Source organism: Aythya marila (genome assembly GCF_965140915.1).
Source record: "Aythya marila genome assembly, chromosome: 1".
Taxonomy (NCBI): domain Eukaryota; kingdom Metazoa; phylum Chordata; class Aves; order Anseriformes; family Anatidae; genus Aythya; species Aythya marila.
In genome coordinates this window covers 17,189,621-17,210,818 of record NC_139042.1, presented here as the reverse complement: position 1 = coordinate 17,210,818, position 21,198 = coordinate 17,189,621, and the positions used below count along the sequence as shown (strand labels likewise).

At 39.0% G+C, this 21,198-nt stretch overlaps 1 protein-coding gene across 3 annotated transcripts in view; it reads right to left on the bottom strand.

The window, feature by feature from the left end:
* Window positions 1-21,129, bottom strand: part of ATM (ATM serine/threonine kinase) — a 76,703-nt gene extending 55,574 nt beyond the window's left edge. For all 3 annotated transcript variants that reach the window (XM_082762662.1, XM_082762663.1, XM_082762664.1), the window contains exons 1-16: window positions 21,065-21,129; window positions 19,890-19,982; window positions 19,695-19,807; window positions 18,395-18,540; window positions 17,831-17,995; window positions 12,127-12,292; window positions 11,594-11,832; window positions 10,613-10,776; window positions 10,072-10,235; window positions 8,348-8,719; window positions 7,601-7,795; window positions 7,167-7,262; window positions 5,937-6,162; window positions 3,996-4,127; window positions 3,165-3,290; window positions 2,956-3,045 (exon numbers count right to left, since the gene is read on the bottom strand). In XM_082762662.1, coding sequence (XP_082618788.1) covers window positions 2,956-3,045; window positions 3,165-3,290; window positions 3,996-4,127; window positions 5,937-6,162; window positions 7,167-7,262; window positions 7,601-7,795; window positions 8,348-8,719; window positions 10,072-10,235; window positions 10,613-10,776; window positions 11,594-11,832; window positions 12,127-12,292; window positions 17,831-17,995; window positions 18,395-18,540; window positions 19,695-19,807; window positions 19,890-19,961 — 2,466 coding nt within the window. In that variant the 5' untranslated portion in view covers window positions 19,962-19,982; window positions 21,065-21,129. The remainder of the gene's footprint in view (window positions 1-2,955; window positions 3,046-3,164; window positions 3,291-3,995; window positions 4,128-5,936; window positions 6,163-7,166; window positions 7,263-7,600; window positions 7,796-8,347; window positions 8,720-10,071; window positions 10,236-10,612; window positions 10,777-11,593; window positions 11,833-12,126; window positions 12,293-17,830; window positions 17,996-18,394; window positions 18,541-19,694; window positions 19,808-19,889; window positions 19,983-21,064) is intronic.
* Window positions 21,130-21,198: the final 69 nt, after the last annotated feature.

The window sequence follows — 21,198 nt, the reverse complement described above, 5'->3', positions numbered from 1 at the left end:
ATGGCCCATAGTTCTTACAGAACACAATAAAACGCATTGGGGAGCTGGCACACTGCATAAGAGCCTGAGTCAGACATTAGTGGGACGATATGATAAAACAAGTAACTCAACAATGTAGCATTTGGTTACACAATAACCCCAATACCAAGAATAGAATAAAATTTGGAATAATCGGTAAAGGAAATTATTCGGGGCAACAGTGGCAAATTGATTTTTCAGAACTCCCTAGAAAAGGGGGGTATCATTATTACTGGTTCTGACTGACACGTTTTCAGGAAGGCCTGAAGCCTTTCCCTGTCGAACAAACAAAGCAAGAGAAGTGGTTAAAGTCTTGTTAAATGAAATAATACCATGCTTTGGGATTCTAGTAGCAATGTCTTCTGATAGAGGTTCACATTTTTGTGCACAAGTGGTACAACAGATAAGTAAGATTCTAAAGATAGATTGGCAACTGCATACCCCTTATAGACCACAGGCAAGTGGACAGGTAGAAAAAATGAACCATTTAATTAAACAATAAATAGCTAAAATTGGATAAGAAGCTAATTTGTCATGGCCTCAATCCCTCCCTTTAGCATTACTTGGAATTAGAGTTAAACCTAGAATAAAAGGGAATTTGAGTCCCTTCAAAATCTTATATGGAAGGCCATAGCAATTTCTATTTAGTGGAGAGGACCTAACGCAGTTAGGATCAGAATATTTATATGCTTATATAACTGAACTTCAGAAACAATTAAATAAAGTACATAAATTTGTTTTAGGGACCAGGGCTAGAGGGTTGGATCAACCAATCCACCCCTTTAAGCTCGGGAATTATATATATATATATAAAGACTTTTTCAGGACAACCCCTACAGGAAAAATGGAAGGAAAGTGGATGGGACCATACCAAGTATTACTGACAACACACACCGCCATTAAGATTAAGAAGCAAGCAGCTTGGATCCACAATTCAAGGGTGAAGAAGGTCCCGGCGAGGATATAGACCACCACTCCAATTGGACCAACAAAATTACGGTTTTCCAGATCCTAATGATTGCAGGGGTGCAGTTCTCGGATTCGGGGTGGGCAACTTGGGATGAGAACTTACACCTGACCTTAATACAAACAATTTCTCAAGTAACTAATAAGACGAACTGTTGGGTATGCACCCATCTGCCACAGCATGGGAATAAGGGTGTATCGTTAATTGGGATTCCCTTGCCTGCAAACTTATCTTGGACTAATTTGTGGGAAAACACATCTTGGGGTCGAAAATATTAAGCAATTTTGAAACTAGAAGTGAGTAGCTTCATGCCGTTAGAATCCTATTATGTATGTGTACAAAGGTGTAACCCGCCTAAGGGTATAGGAAAACAGCATTGTATAAATACGGATACTACTTATGTGGGAAATCAGACATCTTGTAATTGAACAATTGATATTAGTACGACTAGCGGCTGGGCAAATTCAACCAGCTGGCCAGTTCCAGAAGGAAAAGGGTGGTATTGGCTATGCAATGATACAGCCCGTAAGGTCTTGCCTGAGAATTGGAAGGGAACTTGCACTCTTGGAGCGGTAGTCCCCAATATGACAGTACATGATGTAGTGCCTCGAGGTTACCTGAGAAATCATATGCGGAGAATCAGACGAAAAATTAACAATCCATTGGTAGAGAGACACACCGCTTTCCATAGTTTTGTTTGATGGTTTATCCCATGGTTAGGAGTGAGTGAATTGGAAAAGGCAATAGTTAATATTTCTGCAATTATAGAGAAGTTAGAAAACAAAACTCTGGATGCTATAAAGGCTCAACAAGAAGAGGTATCTAGTTTATCACAGGTAGTATTACAAAATCGGATGGCCCTAGACTTGTTACTGGCCGCTCAAGGGGGAGTCTGTACAGTAATAAACACAAGTTGTTGTGTGTATGTAGATCAGAGTGGAAGGATCTCTACCGACCTGGAAGAAATATGGGAGCAGACAAGGGTCCTACATGAGATCAGTAAAGATGATCTTTCATGGAGTTTTAGTGAAATATGGAATAAGTTAACCTCCTGGTTGCCCAATTTCCAATGGTTGAGACAAGTGTTCATTGCTCTAATCACATTAGTAGTGTTAGGAATATTTGTGTGCATGTTGTTTAGGTGCCTGCTTTGTTTTGTTACTGTAAATAATGAAAGTATCTGATGCAAAAGAATTTGCATGGGAAAAGAAAAGGGGGGATTGATTAAGGAGGTATTGGGGAGGCATTGGGGAGGCAAGGACAATCCCCAGACATGGACTGTATATCTCGAAACAAGACACTGAAACTCATGATAAGGAAGCGGCAGACGGACAGAGAAACAAACGTAAGGACTATAAATCTCAAAACTGGACATTGGAATTCATTATAAAGATACAACAAACGGAAGAATTAGCAACAACCAGCTCTTGCAATTAAGAAACCTGCCAATTCAGCAGATTCCTGACCAAAGGTGAAAAGTACACTGTGAGGAAGACTCGGGGTCTTCCTCCCAAAGACCCCTGCCCACGTCCCAAAGACCCCTGCCCACAATTCTTGGAAGGCTCTACGCAGGCGCAAGGTGCCAAAAGGCTAATTAGCATGAGAAGCGAGGGAAGGCGGGGATAGGTAATGCATATGTATAGGTGCTTGTAGAATATTAATAGATTGATTGTATAAATTCAAGACTGCTTTTTGCTTTGGGTATGCACGATAGGTGGAGAGATCCCCCGTGCATCCAGCGCTGCAATAAAGAATATACCACTTAAAGGAATTTCGGCTTCGATCTTTGAATCACAGGCATGCTAATATTGATCAAATATTATCTACTTGTCCTCATTTTTCCCCTATGCCTGTGTTCAAAATATACAAATGTTAAATAGAAATAAGTGTCTTATTTTGTTTGCCTCCAAACTATTATACCATAAGAAATATACCATTTCTGCATTCAGAAACATAGGGAATGTACTTACCAGATTTTTGCAAATATCTACAAGATCATTCATAAATTTTGATGTTAACAAATGCAGGAATAAATTAGACAGCATCTTATTAGCACTGTTCTGTAAGAAAGTAAGATGTACAGATAGGTTAATTCATTTTTTTCACGTATGACATGTGATATCCAACTTTGTGATCTCATTAATGAGGAAAGAAACAAAAATTACTTTATAAGCTTTACCTTGGTACAATTGCATAAGCATTTTGTACACTGCATTATCAAAGTCCTCAGTGAGTTGATCTGGGCATCTTCATTTAGTTTCTTTCTTGAGTTAGAAATGCTTTCTCCGGCATAATGAATGAGAGACTAATAAAAATACAACAAATAGTTCAGTTAAATTCCTTTATATGTTGGCAAATGCACAGCACACACACAGACAAAAGGACATAATTATCATTCATACATTCTGATTCATACAGCTTTGATATTTACAGTGTGCATCAGCGAGTTTGGGCACATTTTTTTTCCTTTTTTTTCCCCAAACATTCTGCTCCAGAAGCAACAAGTAAATGGCACAGACTTGCCTGAAACACTGACATTTTCATCATGAAAGGAAAATATGGTATCTGTCCATAATGCAAAGTTTCGGGATTCCATATTTAAGTGCAAAAGCACCTCACACAACAATAAAAACAACAATAGCTGTCTTCATACTGGCTTAGCCCATATTAAAAAAATTCTGCATGAAAGACTATAAATGAAAGGAATTTTTATCCCAAATGGTCCTTTTGCTCAAAAATCCTTGATTATTTTATCTTTCTAAAAGGGGTGATAGAGAAACACACCAGTATTTAGAATCTGTAAATTTGCTATATTGGTATATTGACAGAATTCATTGACTTTTTCAGCAGCAGTAACATATTTAAACCTCTCTGCCTTTTTTTTTTTTTTTAAGCATAAATCAGGGGAAATATTCATGGTCTGAAGGTGTGTTAATATGAATAGAGTTTTTAAAATGATTTTATATTTAATAATCTACTTTAAGTTGTTTGCAAATGCATTGCTGCTTACCTTAGCTTTCTGGAACAACTCTGATTTACAGGCATCCTCTTCTGTAAATAAACCAGTGTAGCAATAGCAGCCGAGAACACCAACTGAGAGACTGACACATCGAACAAGATGTTCTGCAGCAACAAGCTTAGACTAAATTAAACACACAGTATAAGCACCAGTGGTTTAATATGATTTTTTTCAGCAAAATACAAATTCTTTAGTCTCTTCTCAACACTTGTATATACATATTTTGTCAGCATGAATGAAGCTTTGCATTCTAGTGTTCTGCATCTTGCATTTGTCTTAGCTCCCTATCAAGTCTTTTTGGCTCTCCATGTTATAATATTCTCCGCATCTCCCGTGGCCCTTACGCCTCCCTCCTTCACAACAGTTTAAATTCTCCCTGTCCTTTAGGTTCCACCACAGTAATAATTTCAGCTCTCCTCAGCGTAAGGAGGGAGAATGAGAACAGTTGTGGTGGAGCTGAGCTGCCCAGCTGAGTAAAACCACCACACCGGGACAAGCAGTAGTATGAGCCTAGACATGGACTACAACACATTCCTACCACTGCCTCTTGCTATCTTAGTAAATTTATGTTTCTTCTTAGCAGCAACAAATTTCAACAAACAAATGGTACGTAGGGTTGTGAATGCCCGCAAATCTACTGCAGGAACATTCTGGAGACCCCTGTTTACCTGTCTAACTTCTTTGGATCAAAGGAGAAGAAAGAGCAGATAAATATTTTTACTTTCTCTGGGAAAGAGACCAAAGAGGATTTGCTACCACGTTGTTTAAAAACATGTATCTACAAAAAGATGGAGAAACTCATGCATACACACTGTTTACATATGCAAAACCAGGAAGAGGTTTTACAGTGCCTAATTGACGTATCTTGTTTCAAACCGTAACACTCCCTCTTTTGTCTCACCAAATATTATAGGACCTTAACGACAAATTGCCAAGGAAGCACAGCACTGTATCAAAATCAAAGCTAGCCTGTCAATGGAACTGGAAACTTAAAAAGCCTGCTGCTTTTGTCTTCATCAACTTTTCAAGGATGAAAACTACACAATCTCCCTGGGCAAGCTGTGGCACTGCTTGACTGTCCTCAAGCTATAAAACTTTCCTTGCATCAGTGTTAATTTGTTGTTTCAGTTTATGCCTGCTGTCCCTGGCCCTCCTGCAATGCACCACTGTGATGAGCCGGGCTGTCTTCCAGATAACTTTATAGGCACTGGGAGGCTCCCTCAAAGCCTGTTAGGTCCCCCCAGAGCCATCTCTGCTCCAGGCTGAACAAACCCAGCTCCCTCCGTGTCTGCTTACAGGTCTTTAGCCCTTATTCTTTAAGAGCTACTTTTTAAGGGCTTTAGCCCTTAATCACCTCAGTGGCCTTCACTGTCTTGACCTGGGAGGCCCAAAACTGGATGCAGCATTCTAGACACAGTTAGAGGGCACCAAAAAGAGGAGGATAATCATTTGCCTTGAGCACTGGCTGTGTTCTTGTTAATACAGCCTGTATTTGCAGCTTTCTCTGCCTTTATACTGCTGCCTCTTTTTACAAAACCTATGTGAGACCTCTGTGCCTCAATCTTGGTTGAAAACTGGCAAGAGCTTAAAGCATTACAGGGGCACAGAAGTTGAAGCAAACATCTCAAAAAGTAGCATAACAAAGATCTATGTGGCAACTTCACACATACTTCCACTTCTACACAGCTAGTAAGTAGTTTCCCACATACATGTACCTAAGGAAATTACAGTTTGCCAATGATGTACAAAAGCACAGAGCTCTCTGTTTCATATTACTGAAAACAGTTTTTAAAATGTTTGCAGTTCATTTTTAGAAACGAAAGAAATGAAAATCTCTACATATTTTCTCTACATATTCTCTATATATTTTTCGTTGAAAATATATTGTTTAGGAACACAGTTATAAGGATGAAACAGTAATTTCTAACTTACCTCAGGAGCATAGCTGCTTAAAAGCTTTTCTGACATTGTCGAAAGGCAGTGCTCCAGTGTTTCCCTAAGATTTTGGTTGATGGCAAGTCTTGAACCAGTCACATTTTTATCTGCAACGTTTACTGCAAAGTTAGTGAAAATATCCATTTCATCAAATGTTGTCTGTAGATAAAGCTCTTCCACATCAGAAAAATCGCTTTCCTCTTTTCCTTGGAAGTGCTGCACACTTGAACAAGAGACATTGATTTTACTTTAGCAGCCCATGAACACAAGTCTTTTACACTATTATTTAAATGTTAAAAAAAAAGAGGCAAAATAAAATTTTAAAATTTTAAATTTTAACTTCTGTTAAAAAGTTAATGAAACTGGTTAATCTTTTATTTCTGAGGTGACTTTCACTGTGGAATGGATACTTACCATTTCAGCTCTGTCTGAAGAAACTACAAGGAAAAATAAAGCCTGTATAGGCATCATAAGTTCTATTGCAGCTCACGTACCAGCAACTGGTTTGTGTTGAGATAGCTGACATCAATCTGCTTCACACAACTGAAGCATAAATTCAAAAGAAGCCTGGAACTAATGGTTTTATCTTTCATTACAAGAAGTTATACACACTTTAATTTCATTAAGAGCAAGCTGGATATAGTCCAGGAGCTTGAATGTTTGCATTCACTGTTGCATCAGTGAAAGATGCAACAGCATTCTTAGAATTACTCCAAGAGACTCAAGTAACATGTAGCTGGGCCACAAATACTGAGTAGCGTGAGGACACAGAAATTAATCACCTAATCTTTACAGATTTTCTCTGATCTTCATGAAAAATCCTAAAATATATGCTTCCTTTAGAATGGAAGTTAATGTTAACAAGCATGAATAGATATTTGTATAAAGTTACAATTTATTTGAAAAATATATTATGGAGTTAAAATTATCTAATGTATTTGTATGTAAAGAGACAAATATTTAGCTGTATTGCTTGAGAAACTTATTCTTCCTAAGATATTTTGTTCAGTACATGAATCTTTGACTCTGTCAGCAACATCTGGTGATATTTCAACATCTGCTTGAAGCATCTTAACAAATTGCAAAAACTCTTATTTTTATGGGGTATTGAAGATGTACAGAAAGATGCAAAAGAGCTCAAGGAACATTTATGCATTTCATTGTCTCTGCTTGATAAAATAGCAAATATAAGCATAACTATTTATTATGATTGATTTAAAAACATACCACTTAGCATCATTTTGGAAAAAAATCATAGCAGCTTTACTGTTCTTCATTGTAAGGCTCACAAGAATTTTTTGTATCATAAGATGAGGAAAATCACTGAAAAAAAAAAAAAAAAGAAAATTATTTTGTTTTTTCTTTTGATCAGACATGCTCTTGGGTTTCCTGTAGTGTGCACAAACACTGATAAGATTCACTGTGTACCTTCAAAGTGGCTTAAATTTTCACTTAAGATTTCTAACATACTTCCTGTATGTATTATGCTCTGGGTAGATGACTAAACTATGTCTCCAAAAGTGATATCCTACAGTAAGCTTACAAAACCTACCTCTACCAAAGCATTACCATCATACAGGTCTGCAAATCCACTTTCCCCTGGACAGTCTTCTGCATTACAGGGCAAGTTTACATATAAAATTATGCCATGAAGACTCTACCTGCAGAGCACAGGAGGCAACTTCACACATTCTTCCATTTCTTCCTCCAAACAGCAGGACAGTACCCATTTCATTATTGCCTCCTTTAATGCAGAAACCAGATTTCTTTCACAATTACTCTGATCCATTCCTATGTCCAAATTTTCTGGCACTGAATAGGCAGACATCAGTAATGCTAAACAATATACTGCAGAACTATGATAAAAAAAAAGGAACAGAGGACATTTATGAGAAAAAAACAAATGGGTATTTGAAAGAGCAAAGTCAGTATTTTTGCACTCTTGGGGGACATCAAATGCACAAACAACTTAATAGCATACATACTAGAAAACTCCTTTACTTGAACCTGCATTTTTAAAAGCCGTATTTTTGCTAATACAGATGTTTCCTGTTTATTTTAAAGACTGTTTCCGGACACTGATTTCAGAATCAAATATATATTTAGAAGAAATCCTACTTTTTAACTTCAAAAAAAATCAACCACATCTCTTTCAGTCAGATTTTATATTTTTAGTCACATTTAACATTTGAAGATGCTTGCCTCTCTTCTTCCACCTCTGCTTTTACACTTAGGCACATATTTACATCAGTTTCAAGTGCTTAAAACACAGATGTGGCTAGTTCTTAACTAGAAATGCAGACACAAAAACAACAATAATAATACTTTGAATAATGCAGTGGTTTTGGTTACACAGTAAAATGCAATGTGAATCAGACATGAAATAATATCTTTGCTTCCCGTTTTACCTTGAAGGTTTCAATGGAGGTCCTGAAAATATCTTCCAGAGTTCTTTATCTGTTACAACAAGGTTTCCTTGAATCATAGCTCCAAGTAACCCAAAGCTCTCCACTTCAATTTGCTGAAAACTTACGCTACGAATGGTAAGAGACCAAACTTTTGCCCAGGTTCTCTTGAGCTCTAACTTGTAGGTGCTTTTCAAATCAGTTTTCTGGCTTTGACACAAAGCTACCTCTTTAAGACACTTCAGCACATAAGGGGTCCTTTCTCCACATCGCTGCTGAGGCAGTAACTGGTGAAGTATGTTGAGTAAGGGAGGTAGCTCACAGTTGGGAAGACTCATGGGATACTTTGATATTAATCGAGTTGTAATCTGTAACCTTAAAAACACAACGTGAAGCAATCAATATGAAGCATACATAAATGTGTCTTCAAAAGTTAATAAACGCTGTATTCTCTGATTGCCATTTCTCACTTATATTTTCTAGTATTCAGCTGATTTGTTTATTATCAAATGTTAAAAGATTCACTAGTTCTACTTTTTTACTTGGGAAGTCTGCCAGTGTAGCCTCACTATCACTAGAAGTTTCTTACAAGCTGACTTCATTAGCTTCTGACCATGAAAAAAAAAAAAAAATCAGACAAAAATTATTTTTGTCCTTTCGCTAGACTAGCTTGTTACACACTCTGACTCAGGAAGTGACTTCCAGGAAGAAACTACATAAAAATGACAACACTTCAACAGATATGAAAATTAAGATTCATCAAATGAAGAAAAAGTTAAGCTGGGAATGGTGAATTTTGAAAGGGTTTTGCTCATAGCAATGGATGCAACTCTGTAGTGCTCATAGTACTTCTTGGAGACTGCTACCTCTCCTCAGAACAGTGGGCTAACTTCTCAGTCAGGTCCTAAACAGTCACCTTGTCTCAAGAGTGAGCATTAAACACACACACCGTGCCCCTGCTCACAACCCAATTCACTAGCAGCTACACTATTCTAGTACCCTGTACAGCAATTTCCAAAAGTAAAAAAGGGAGGAACGGTAACAGCAAAATCATTTAGTGTAATCTACTGAAGCTAAAAGTCGACATTCTTGAGCCTACAGTTGGCAAGTCCTAGAAAAATCTCTCTCTACTTTCTGTTACAGATTCCTTCTCCTGGGGCAGCCAGTGGAAGATTATGAACCCGCACCTCCTGTTCAGAAGTCCCTAATGTCAACAAAAATTCACCTTCATTGGTGTCCAAGCTAAGATGCCAGGCCTTGCACTTCAACAGTTTTTAGGCAAGGTATTAAGGCAAATTGCGAGAACTAGTTCAGAACAGCCAAACCGTTAACAGTTGCTGTTCCGTGACCCAGCCAGCTTAAGGCAGCAGTAAACCTCAATTTCATTTCCTAATACTCAAGAGCTGGATGACACATCCACCTACATGACAACTTGTAATATCTAGCGTAAAAGACAGATAAAAAATAAGAGGCTGTAAAATGTTACACACTGCAACACAATCTACCAGACCCCATTTGTTATTTCTCAGGAAATCAAAGGTATCAAATTTTTAAAGCAAGATACCACTCACTACTTTCCAAATGCTGTGAGAATCTAAGCTTACTGCTTAGATATGTAATTACAGCACCTTCAGACACCTAATTTGAAAGCACAGTGTATTCAGGAAAATAATTTAACACATTAAGATGTCTGTAGTGGTATTTGGTTCATGTAAAGATGTTATTACCAAGGTATGACATCAAAATCCTTCTGCGATCTTTGCAGGTTTTCCCGAATTACCTCCCAGTCTAGTTCAATCCTCCTGCGCTTGCTTGGTACTGGTTCATCACTGGACTGTGAAACCGTATACAACTGGGTAATTTCCAGAGCTTTTGTGTCCTCTGTAAATACCTTCATGAAGAGAAATTAGAAAGTAAGAAAATAAAGAGAAGTATTTACAGGAAAACTGAAATGTCAAACTTAACTGATCCATTTTTACTGTTTAAAGCCTCTTAAGAGCCAGTAAGTGGCATTAGTTACCATTTCTTACTACAAAAGAACTTACGCGTCCATTCTAATATGGAATACTAGTGAAAAATAGCGTAACTTAGAAGTCCAAATATTCTAACCTGCACAAAAACTAAAAACTAACAACAGAACACAGACAAAAGGAACTAATACTTCAGTAAATGATTTTGAGGAAATGTTAAAGCCGTATCAGCTTAAAAAGCGAAATGTACTATACCATAAGTATATACATCAAATTTATATTCAGGTAAAAATGTTACCTGATGACAAATATCAGCCATTAATCCAATCAAATTTTCCTTCACAGCAATAGTTCGTGAGCCTGAAGAATACTTTCCTCTACTGCCTATGAGATTTATTTCATTCACCAGCAAATCATATAGGTTATGTAAGATACTTTGCCATTTTTTGGAGTCATATGCACCTGTACATGCAAGAAAAATTAAAAGATAACACGTGCCACTCACTTCATACAATATATAAACCTACTTAGACAATACAAAATATAGCAAAAATCAGAGCAGAGCACACAAAACTTAACAACAAATGCAGGCCTGCAGAATAAGTCTTATAATGGAGAATGAATGAAGTAAAAGATTGAAAAAACTTAAAAGACAACTTAATCATAGTATATAATAAGCATAGGGAAGAATTTTGAAATATTCAGTTCTTTATCTAACTAAAAAGACTACAGTGAAATGCTGTGGGTAAACCATTGTATTGACTAATTGTAAACTCTTTGCCATTTGTAGCCAAAGTCAAAAATAGCCATCTTTTTTAAAAAATAATGATGCTATAACCAAACCGGGCCATGACAGGCAAACAGAAATTACTGAGTGATGTTTTCTGGCCAGTATTATATAGTAAGTCAGACTGCAATCATTTCCTAACACTCATGATTATATGATACACATGGCAATCTAAATTCAATCTGAACTACTATTCCCTTTGACAAAGACTTTGTGCTTTGATTTAGTAATAACTTTAGGATAACAACAACCAAACTTTACAGGACTTAATACAATTAATGCATACAATTTGCACACAGTGCACACAAATTGAAATTGTAATGCACACAATTTGCAAACTTATTTTCCGTGTAGATCTATAAAATAAAACTACTGGCAAGTAATCATCATTTCCATCAGTATTTCCAAGACTTGGTAACAAAATCCAGAAAATTAGCACAATAATTTGAGCTATACAGTGCTAGAAATAAAACAGGGAGCTTTCAACAGTACCTTTTTCCTGAGATTTTGCACCCTTTGGATGATGCATATGAACTTGGAGACGAAATAACTCAATTATTGATTCCTTCAAGGAATCTTTTGGTCTATACTGAGTCCATATATAAAGCACTGTAGGCAAAATTTCTTCTCCAATTTTACAAATCTGCTTGCGACAGTTAACAGCAAATGTATTGAAGAAGATATTCATTGCTGCAATAATATGATCCAGGCCCGCAATATTTCTGTCTTGCCTGCAATATAAACCAAAGACTCAAACTTCCAGAACAAATAATCATATTTCTTTTCACATGAATTATTTAAAAGTAAATACTAGCATGTAACTCTAATCTGAATATTATTTGCATATACAATATTAAGTGCAGAAGTTGTTAATAAAGAATTTATTAAAAGCGTTCAAAGACAGAACGATGAAATACGCCTAAAGAGGATTACCTGCTACTACACGAGTCTAATCCAAAATACTTTAAATAGTTATTATCTATAAAAGCAGGTATTAACATAAAAAAGGAACACTTGCAACATACCTTGCACACTGCATTGCTCTTGAAAAGAAGTTAAACATATCATATTTCAACTCATCAGTTTGGAAGCAATATCCCCTCATTAGTGTGTGAATTATCCTAGCCACCAAGACTCTATTCATCTTCCCAGAAGGCGTAAGGTAAAATTGTCCATACAGCATCAGCAGATCTGCAAATGTATTTTGAAAGTATATGTAATAGCGTAGAGATGTTATAAATACATAATTATACAGACATGTATTTAAGAAGATTACTTTAAAAATGCTGGAAGCAAAATATTACATTAAATATACATAAACCACCTTTCTGAATTCAGCTGTATGTCATTATCCACTAAAGTTAATCAGGAAGAAAAAAAAGACAGAAAATATATGGGGTCTTGTCGGCACCAGAAGTAAAGTTATACTCATTCTGAGCTGGGATAAAATCTGTTTTGTGTTACACAGAGCAAAGTGGCTACAGCCACATGGCCAACTTTCACAACTACTTCTAGATTCAACTCCTTCCACTCTACATTGACTGCTTATAGCACAGTGGGCTCCATTTGCTGTGGAATACACAATAAAAGTACTCAGAAGCGATTTACAGCTACAAATACATTAACAGAGAATTTGGTGCAGCAGGAACAGGTCAACGGATCAGAGCAATTGGTACCGAGACTCACCATATTTCCTTCAGAAGCAGTTCAGATAGTTTACTCCAGGCCCCAAAGCCACACATCCATACTTTGCATTCATTTAATTTTTTTTCTGAAGGAAAGGTCCCTTCCACAGATTTTTGCTTTCTTATCTCAAGGCCCATTTAAGAATTACAACACCATCCTTCCATGAGCATCATGAGTATCAGAGTAGCACATTACTGATCCACCATCATCATGAGTTTAACGTGACAGATACAAAAGCCTTATTACTATTTGCTTTATGCCATCTACAAGTGACGTGATACTGTCCCTCAGTCCTTGGATGGACAGTAGCCAATGCAAACATCCACACCAGGAAGAAATACTGACTCAAACCCACGACTTTAGCAGCTGTGCTGTGAGGACACTTTGAATGAAGGTACATCCACCTCTCTCAGGCCTTTTCTCTAAGAAAATACATAGGCAGAATGATCTTTTGGGAATCCCAGCCACTATGACTACTTAGCACACAGTCATGCTCTGAGTTCTTATAGTCCTTGGGATTCAGAATGACCAATTACCACTGAACTTCCCCATGGAAGGGGAACCACTGGGGCCTTCTGTCAAGAACCGGCCCCATACTTTCACCATGCTTGAATGAACTTCAGGAGCCTGTAGTTCTGTTCACTAGACTGACTATCACCTGGATGAGCCTGACAAAACTCAACTCTATGGGTGAGTAGTTCATCAGTTTAAGGTGAGTGAGCTCTTGACAGACAGAGTCAAGATCAAGGCCTCTGAGGTATTCAAAATATGAATGCTCTTGAATGCTCTGTGAAGGGTTGATATCAATGACTTCATGCAGAGTTTTGATATCAGATTCCTGAACTGTGGATGAGCCAGCTCAAAACAATTACTAATAAATTGCAAGGGCTACTGTTTCACTGTTGTGCCTTGGTAGACTTACGGACATCTTAGCAGTCTCCTCCAGGAGCTCAAAATGCCACCTTCACCAGGTCTTTCATAACTGGCCTCTTATTCAAAAGGAATACCAACACATTCTTCCCAAGCAGGCATAGGGCCATTTGCAGCGCTCAGGTGACTGCATCATGGGAGTCAGGGTTGCCTCATAGCCCTACATTACTGGGTCACAAACCTTTAAGCTGGAGACTACAGTGCTGACTCCTGATTTAACTGTGTCTCTTCTACATAAAGGGTGGAAGTGGAATGGGCATCAGTGATCTCACTGCGAGATGATGGACCCTCAGCAAGAAACTTGAAGCCAGCATTTCCAACACTCTCAAAACTGGGAGTCCTACACAATTGCCAATTGCACGGCAGCTCAAGGCCACAATAGCCCAAAGCTCCCTAACCGGGGGGGATTTCTGTACTGGAACTTCTTCAGGTTGGAAAACCACTCCTGCTGTCACACCCACAGAGCACTTTCTGGTTGAACTCTATTCATAGCAACTCTTTGTGCTCCCTGCTGACCTCGCCTCAAAGAACACACACTGAAGGAAAGCAGATTTACACAAAGCCAAGAATCTGAAGAGTAAGACATGCAGCAAAACAAGCTAGTCAACAAAAAGCATAAAAAAAAATTGATTCCACAGCACCAGCTGATCTCATAGCTGAGCTTGCTTCAAGAAGGTTGGACTACAAATACTATTCACTGCTTCTGTGATTCCCTGGGAAAGCAAATACAGCCATAATGTACACAGAGATGAACAGGTAAGAAGACAAATACCACATATGATTTTTTAAAAATCAAGATCTGAATATAGGAAAGGGAGAAGTATAGCAGCCAGTGATACAATCTGTCTTCTGGAGGCCATCAGGGTCTACTGAAAACTACCATTAACAAAATTTTATTAACATGACCAAACTAAACAAGCAGGCACACCACCTCCATTCATGGAGAGACAAAAGCCTAAACTGTAAAAATCATCTCTAAACCCCGCTGTCACGCAACATCCTTCTAGCTCTACTTATAGGATAGACACTTTGTGAACCAGTCCTCCACACAAGTCATTGGAGGAGTTGCAGTCCTCCTCACTGCTTGACTCAGCTTTTTTCTCCAAGTCCAATAGGCTGCACATGAGTCACTTCTAAAGAGCATTGTCTAGTGTCTTTTCATAATGGAACTTCTGTTTCTGCCACCTCTCTAGATTTTCATGTTCCCAAGCCCCCATCAGGCCTCATCTAAGTGAGTCAATACCCTTCATGATCCTTTCAAACACAGATTTCATGCTGTCCTCCATCTCCTCTTCCCACTCTTATCCACCACTTATCCTCACGGTGCTCATCCTCACAACCTGGAAGTATGGGATGAGGAGCAGAAGAACCCCTCACAGTTCAGGTGGAAACAGTTAGAGACCTGCTGCTCCACCTGGACTATCACTATCAAATCCATGGGGCCAGATGGGATCCACCCAAGGGTGCAGAGGGAGCTTGGCAGATGTGATTGCTGGGCTGCTTTCCATCATCTCTCACCAGTCATGGTCATCCAGAGAGGTCCTGCATGACTGGAGACTTGCTAATGTGATGCCCATCTATAAGAAGGGTTGTAAGGAGGACCCGGGGAATTACAGGCCTGTCAGCCTGACCTCAGTGCCAGGTCCTTAGGTGGATGAGGGAAAGGCTGCTGACGTAGTCTACCTAGATTTCAACAAGGTCTTTGACACGGTCTCCCATAGTATTCTCCTGGAGAAGCTGGCAGCCCACAGCTTGGACAGATACACGCTTTACTGGGTTAAAAACTGTCTGGATAGCCAAGCCCAGAGAGTGGTGGTAAACGCAGTGAAATCCAGCTGGCGACCGGTCACCGGTGGTGCTCCCCAGGGGTCAGTGTTGGGGCCCATCCTTTTTAATATCTTTATTGATAACTTGGATGAGGGAATTGAGTGCACCCTCAGTAAGTTTGCAGAGTCATTTCTAGAGTGATAATATCAAATGCCCATTGATGACCGCATGGGTCTCTACAATATCCACTCATTAACAAGCCAGTGCCCAAGATGCATGGGGTGCACAGCCCCATGAGCACCTCGTGGGTCTTCTGGTTTCCTTTAGTAAGGCTGCATTCAGCTTCTGCTGAAATACTGCTTCTACTGGAGTTTGGTGAGTCCTTTGACAATGCAGACAATATACACCAATGTGAGAGCTCCTCATAATTTTTAAGAAGATGATTATCTACATCAAGAAGCTCAGAACTTTCAAAAGATAAAGGCCTCATGAAGGTATTTGCTTGCCAAATCTAACTGCTTTGGAGCAACAGCTGGAATCTATGTTCTAATCCTGAGGAGGGAAGCACAGAGGGAGGTGTTGGCGTCTTCTCCCTGGTAACTGCTGACAGGACATGTGAGAACAGCACAAAGCTATGCTGGGGAGGGTCAGATTAGGCACTAGGAAAAAAAAATTTATGGTGAGGGTGGTCAAACACAGGCTTCCTAGAGAGATGGCTGATGCCCCATACCTGTCAATGTTCAAGCGTCAAATGGACAATGCCCTCATGAATACCCTTTAACTTTTGGTTAGTCCTGAAGTGGCCAAGCAGTTGGACTTGATGGTCTCTGATGGTCCCTTCCAACTGAACTATTCTATTTCATTCAAATCCTCAACTCCTGTACCACATCACTGATTTTATCAACAGAAAACAAACTTATCAATTGTACTCCGAGATTTTATAAACAAGCATTAAGTTGGAATCACTAGCAAAGGTTACAATAATCTTTATAAAGCTCATATATTCTTCCTCTAATAAAGCAACTTGCTTCATATAACAGATTTAACCTCCCCTAGATTTATGGCCTTCCGTCCTGCCTCACTTCAGCGACTGCATTCCATTGTGCCCCTCCCTTAGGAGCTTCTGGCCATATTCCGATAGACTCAGCTCACGTGTTCCTAAGCTACCTAACTGCTACACAACAACTTCCACAGGCTCCTCATGCAACCTGTACAAACCCTTCCAGGGACGTTCAGACTCCATTTCCTTTCTTTGTCTTCTTCAATATCTGCCTCCCAACACCCTTGACTTCTTGTCCCATTCCCTATCTGCCTATTCTCAATCTTACCAAAGCTCCCAGTTCTTACCTGCGGGTTGGCAGCCCCCTTTGTCTTTTCCCCCCACCTCACTGGCTTCTAGCCTCAGGAAGCTCCCGCAAACATTTCAAGCTTCCACTCCGACCTCCAATTTCCAGTTCTACCTCTACAGCCAAATGCTACCATCTTCTTTAGCTTCTCTGATCCCACCCTCAGTCTCTCCAATTTTCTTATCGCATCTCCCATACCATACTGGTACAGTTCAGCCTCGTAGCTTTGCCAACCTTACACAAAATTTTTGGCCTCCATTTTGACTCCCAGTATTACAAGACTCCTCTCTGAGTCCTCTGCAAATTTATTTCCATCCTGGAGTTAAGCAACTATTTAAGCTACAGAGCAGAGCATTTTCTCAGAAAACACTTTTCAGAAAACAACTACCTCTAAAACACTACACCATACAAATAATGCAAAGTTCTATGCTTCACTTCTACACTTTCTCCAGAATTACACATGCAACATTCAACAAACTAAACTGTAAAATTTCTACTCCCTTCTTTTGCCTAACAACAGTGAATCAATGCTTTTTTAGACTTCCATGAGCCAACAAAACTCAAATAATAAAATCTGACATTAGTACATTAAATATTCCAAAATGATACTAGCCAGTACCTAGTAACTAGTAAACAACTGCACACCAACATCAGTGTTACAGAGGCTATTTCCTGTACTCATGTTCCATGGATTCTTTATACATAATAAAATCATTATACATGTTAAACCCTGTAGAGAACTTGCACATAACTCCATTTTTTATAAGTGCATGTTTCAGCAAGCAATACACAAACAGTAAGCAGAAATAAATCAATTCCTAACCTTTGCTGCTCTGTATATTTCAACCGCAAGCCTTCAGTGCTGACACTAAATTTAATAAAGGTTTGTGTAGGACTTCATACAACATGGCATTGCAGGAAAAGCATCAAACAATTAGAATGCCCCTAAACATACTTCCAAACAGTAAAAGACATTTCTAAGAAGGCTTGAAAATGTTACCTGGCCACTGATGCTGGTGTATCTCACACCAGTACTTCCTTACTGAGAGGATGTCTTTTAGGAGTATACTACTACAGTCAGAGCCATAAGCAGCACAACTTGTTGGATCTTTTATAATTTGAAAGACATAATTCAGAAGTTCCTGGCATTCCAGTCTGGGTCCTCCTATGGGAAAAAACGGTAGACTTTAATTAATCCAGAGCGTGCCAAATAAATGTGGAATGAATTGCTTGTAAAATGAACATTTCTGTGTTTACTTAAAACTACAGTTCAGAAACCATTCTGTTAGAGAACATCCACTTAAACTGCTTCTAAGAATGAAATTATGCATGAGAGAAGATACACCAGTTATAAGCACACTGAATAATCAGAAAAAGGCACCACTAATCATGAACAAGGACAGAGACACAAAGGACTAACTCACATGAAGATATTTGAATTATAAATGTCTGGAAGCAACCAATATGGATCTCACCCTGGCAACTCATTTCAGGGAAGGAATTTGAAGTTTAAGGTAAGGCATCAAAACAAAACAATAATTTTATACAACCATTTATTACTGACTTCTATTAGCATGTCTGATGAAATATTTGACTAGGCTGCCAATCTCTTGCATCCTCTTCTGTCTCGCACTTTGGGTTGAAGCAGATGCATTTGGTTTTGTCAGTCTGAGATTTTCCATTTCTTTCTTGAAATATTTCTTCAAGACACTTCAAAAATATAAGAGATACCAGTGAAAGATCTGCACATTTATGACTAATAAAACAGGTAAATGTTTTAAGCCAGAACATTGGCTCTTAACCTTTTCACATTTCTAATTATTAAAAACTAAAACCAACAAAAACTGGCTTATTTTTTTAAGATAACTCAACAGCAACATGAATAGGAACCAAACTTTCTTATTATCTTTGCATGATATTACATACAACATTTTTCATTAGAAAAAATGCAATACCAAGTTTTTATTTATGATACAAAATTATACCACAAAATAATAATAGTCCCTTCAAGTCCTAGTTCTCTATCATTTGCAATTAAAATACAGCATGAATAAACTTTTCGCTCATTTTGTTACTGCCAATTATTGTAAAATTTCTGTCCTACTACTTGTATTTAGTTGAAAGTCCAGTTTTGTATTCTCTTATGTTACTGGTCATCCCAAAAGCAACATAAAAAAATTGTCAAATACTTCTCACACTATTAGTGGAACATCTAAGAAATGAGAACTATTCAAATATTGTCCAACTAAAAAACACGCTGGAAAGCTGCCTAGACATCAGCTTATGAAAACTAATACTTTAGATGTACTTTTAACATGAAATTAACATTGGGCTCAACTGCTCTAAGAACTTACCACAATCCCACTCAGTCTTTCCTTGTATTATACCTAATGCAGACTATTTCCAACATGGGCCTCTACAAACCTCACAGCACAACTTCTTTAACTGAAAAGCCACAGCCCTTCCATTGTGTTTTGAAGAATTAAGTAACACAAACAATTCTGATGAGCTATCTCCAATCTACACACAAACTATACACTGAAAATCAGACACAGAGAATTTCAGTAAACAAAAGTAACTACTATTTTTGTATGAAAAATCAACTACCTAATTAATGATTAGTTTCCTAGTGGTTAGATCTACAGCACTGTCTGCGTCTGGTATGTGTTGCACTGAACCACTTTATGAATTTTTGGCTAATTTAACTTTAGCTCCTTGTGAGAGAGACTAACATTAGTCATTTCTTGTTTACAAACCAAAAAGAAATCTGAATCAATCTGCAGAAGTATTAATATAAGTCTGATGAACAAAATAACGATGTTCCATGCAAGAGAACTTTGATCTGGACAGGAAAAGGAAACTACCTAAACACAGCATTCCAGTTGAGTTGGTTTCCTTGCCCAGAATCAGAATTCTGGTCCAGCTGGAGAACTGTTCCAGGATCACGGAGGAGTCGCTTGAAATTTTCGATTTCATTCTGAAAATTTATTTCAAGAAGAGGAATTATTAATGGTTCCCTTCATTGCTTTAGGCACACACACCAGAAGAAAACTTGTTACCCTTCGCTCTGTAGCTCTCTCATTTTCAAGGCGATGACAGCACTTAAGCAGATCATGCAATGCTAAACTCATGGTTCAGCTTAACATTTGTGTCTGCAATCAAAAGAAAGGGATAAAACAGTAATTATTTTATTTAATACAAAGCCAAGCCAACCAGTTCAAAAAGTGGGAACACGATCTATTGAAAATTCAATGTTCAAACACAATTACAGTGTTACTTCACTAACAATGTGATTTATCTCTGGGTCAGTCCTACTGGTCATGAGACTGAAGTAGAAAATCTGATGTCAAGAATGGAGGCTATTCCCACAGCAAACCATCCTAGATAATAAGAGCAGAGGCCCCCTTCACACCACTCTGACCTATTTTGTTTCTGTGAGTGACAGCAGAGCGGAGCTGGTCAGACAATACTGAGTGAACTATCAAGGGTAATAGAATAACACAGCTGAAGACAATCAGACAAATTGCTCATTTTCAGCAGTTGGCCATTACCAAAAGCACTCTTAACCAGATGCCCAGAGACAGGAGCACTGCGAAAAGTCTCTTCCTCTTGAATATACTCTATTTCTATGGGTACACACCACCATATCAGGTAGTCCTGTAGGTCTCACCCTGCCAAAGGACGTTTGAGTACACAAAAACATGTTTGGGGAAACGACTTTCTGCTTCAGGGACTGATTAAAACTATGCCTTATTTCCTTCACCAGAGATAGAAATTAGCTAAATCTTTCATTCCTCTTTTTTGGAAGATTATGCTGATCACGAAAATGGCACTGAATACAGCTTCCATACTTCTCCTTTTTACCACTTGAGGCCAGATACAGAGAAGCTCTGCCTGAAAGCGCCAGGCAGACCCGCTGAGCCACCCCCAGCCGCTGGGAACGGGCACCCCGCTCACTGCCTCCTGAGCTGAGAGCACAGAAACACCCATTTAGACAGACAAGGCAATTAAAACTTTGAAGACCTGCTGCCTTAGCCCGCATCCATCCCCCTGGGCATTCACCAGAAACCAAGGCAGGACTTTAAAGCCTCACAACGCGTTCGTGCCCCCGCGGTGCAGGGCGGCTGAGGGCGCGCACGTTGCGGGGCCCTGAGGGGGCCGAGCCGCCTGCCCCCCCTCACCCCCAGCAGCTCCCCCCTGCCCCTCACAGCCCCCACCAGGGCTGGGCGCCCACCTCCAGCGGGCAGCAACGGCCGCGGAGCGGATCCGGAGCGAAACCGGAGCGAAACGGGGAGCGGGGCGGAGCTGGAAGCGGATGCAGGAGGGCGGCGGGTTCCGGCGGAAAGGGCCGGGCGCGGCGCTGGGGAC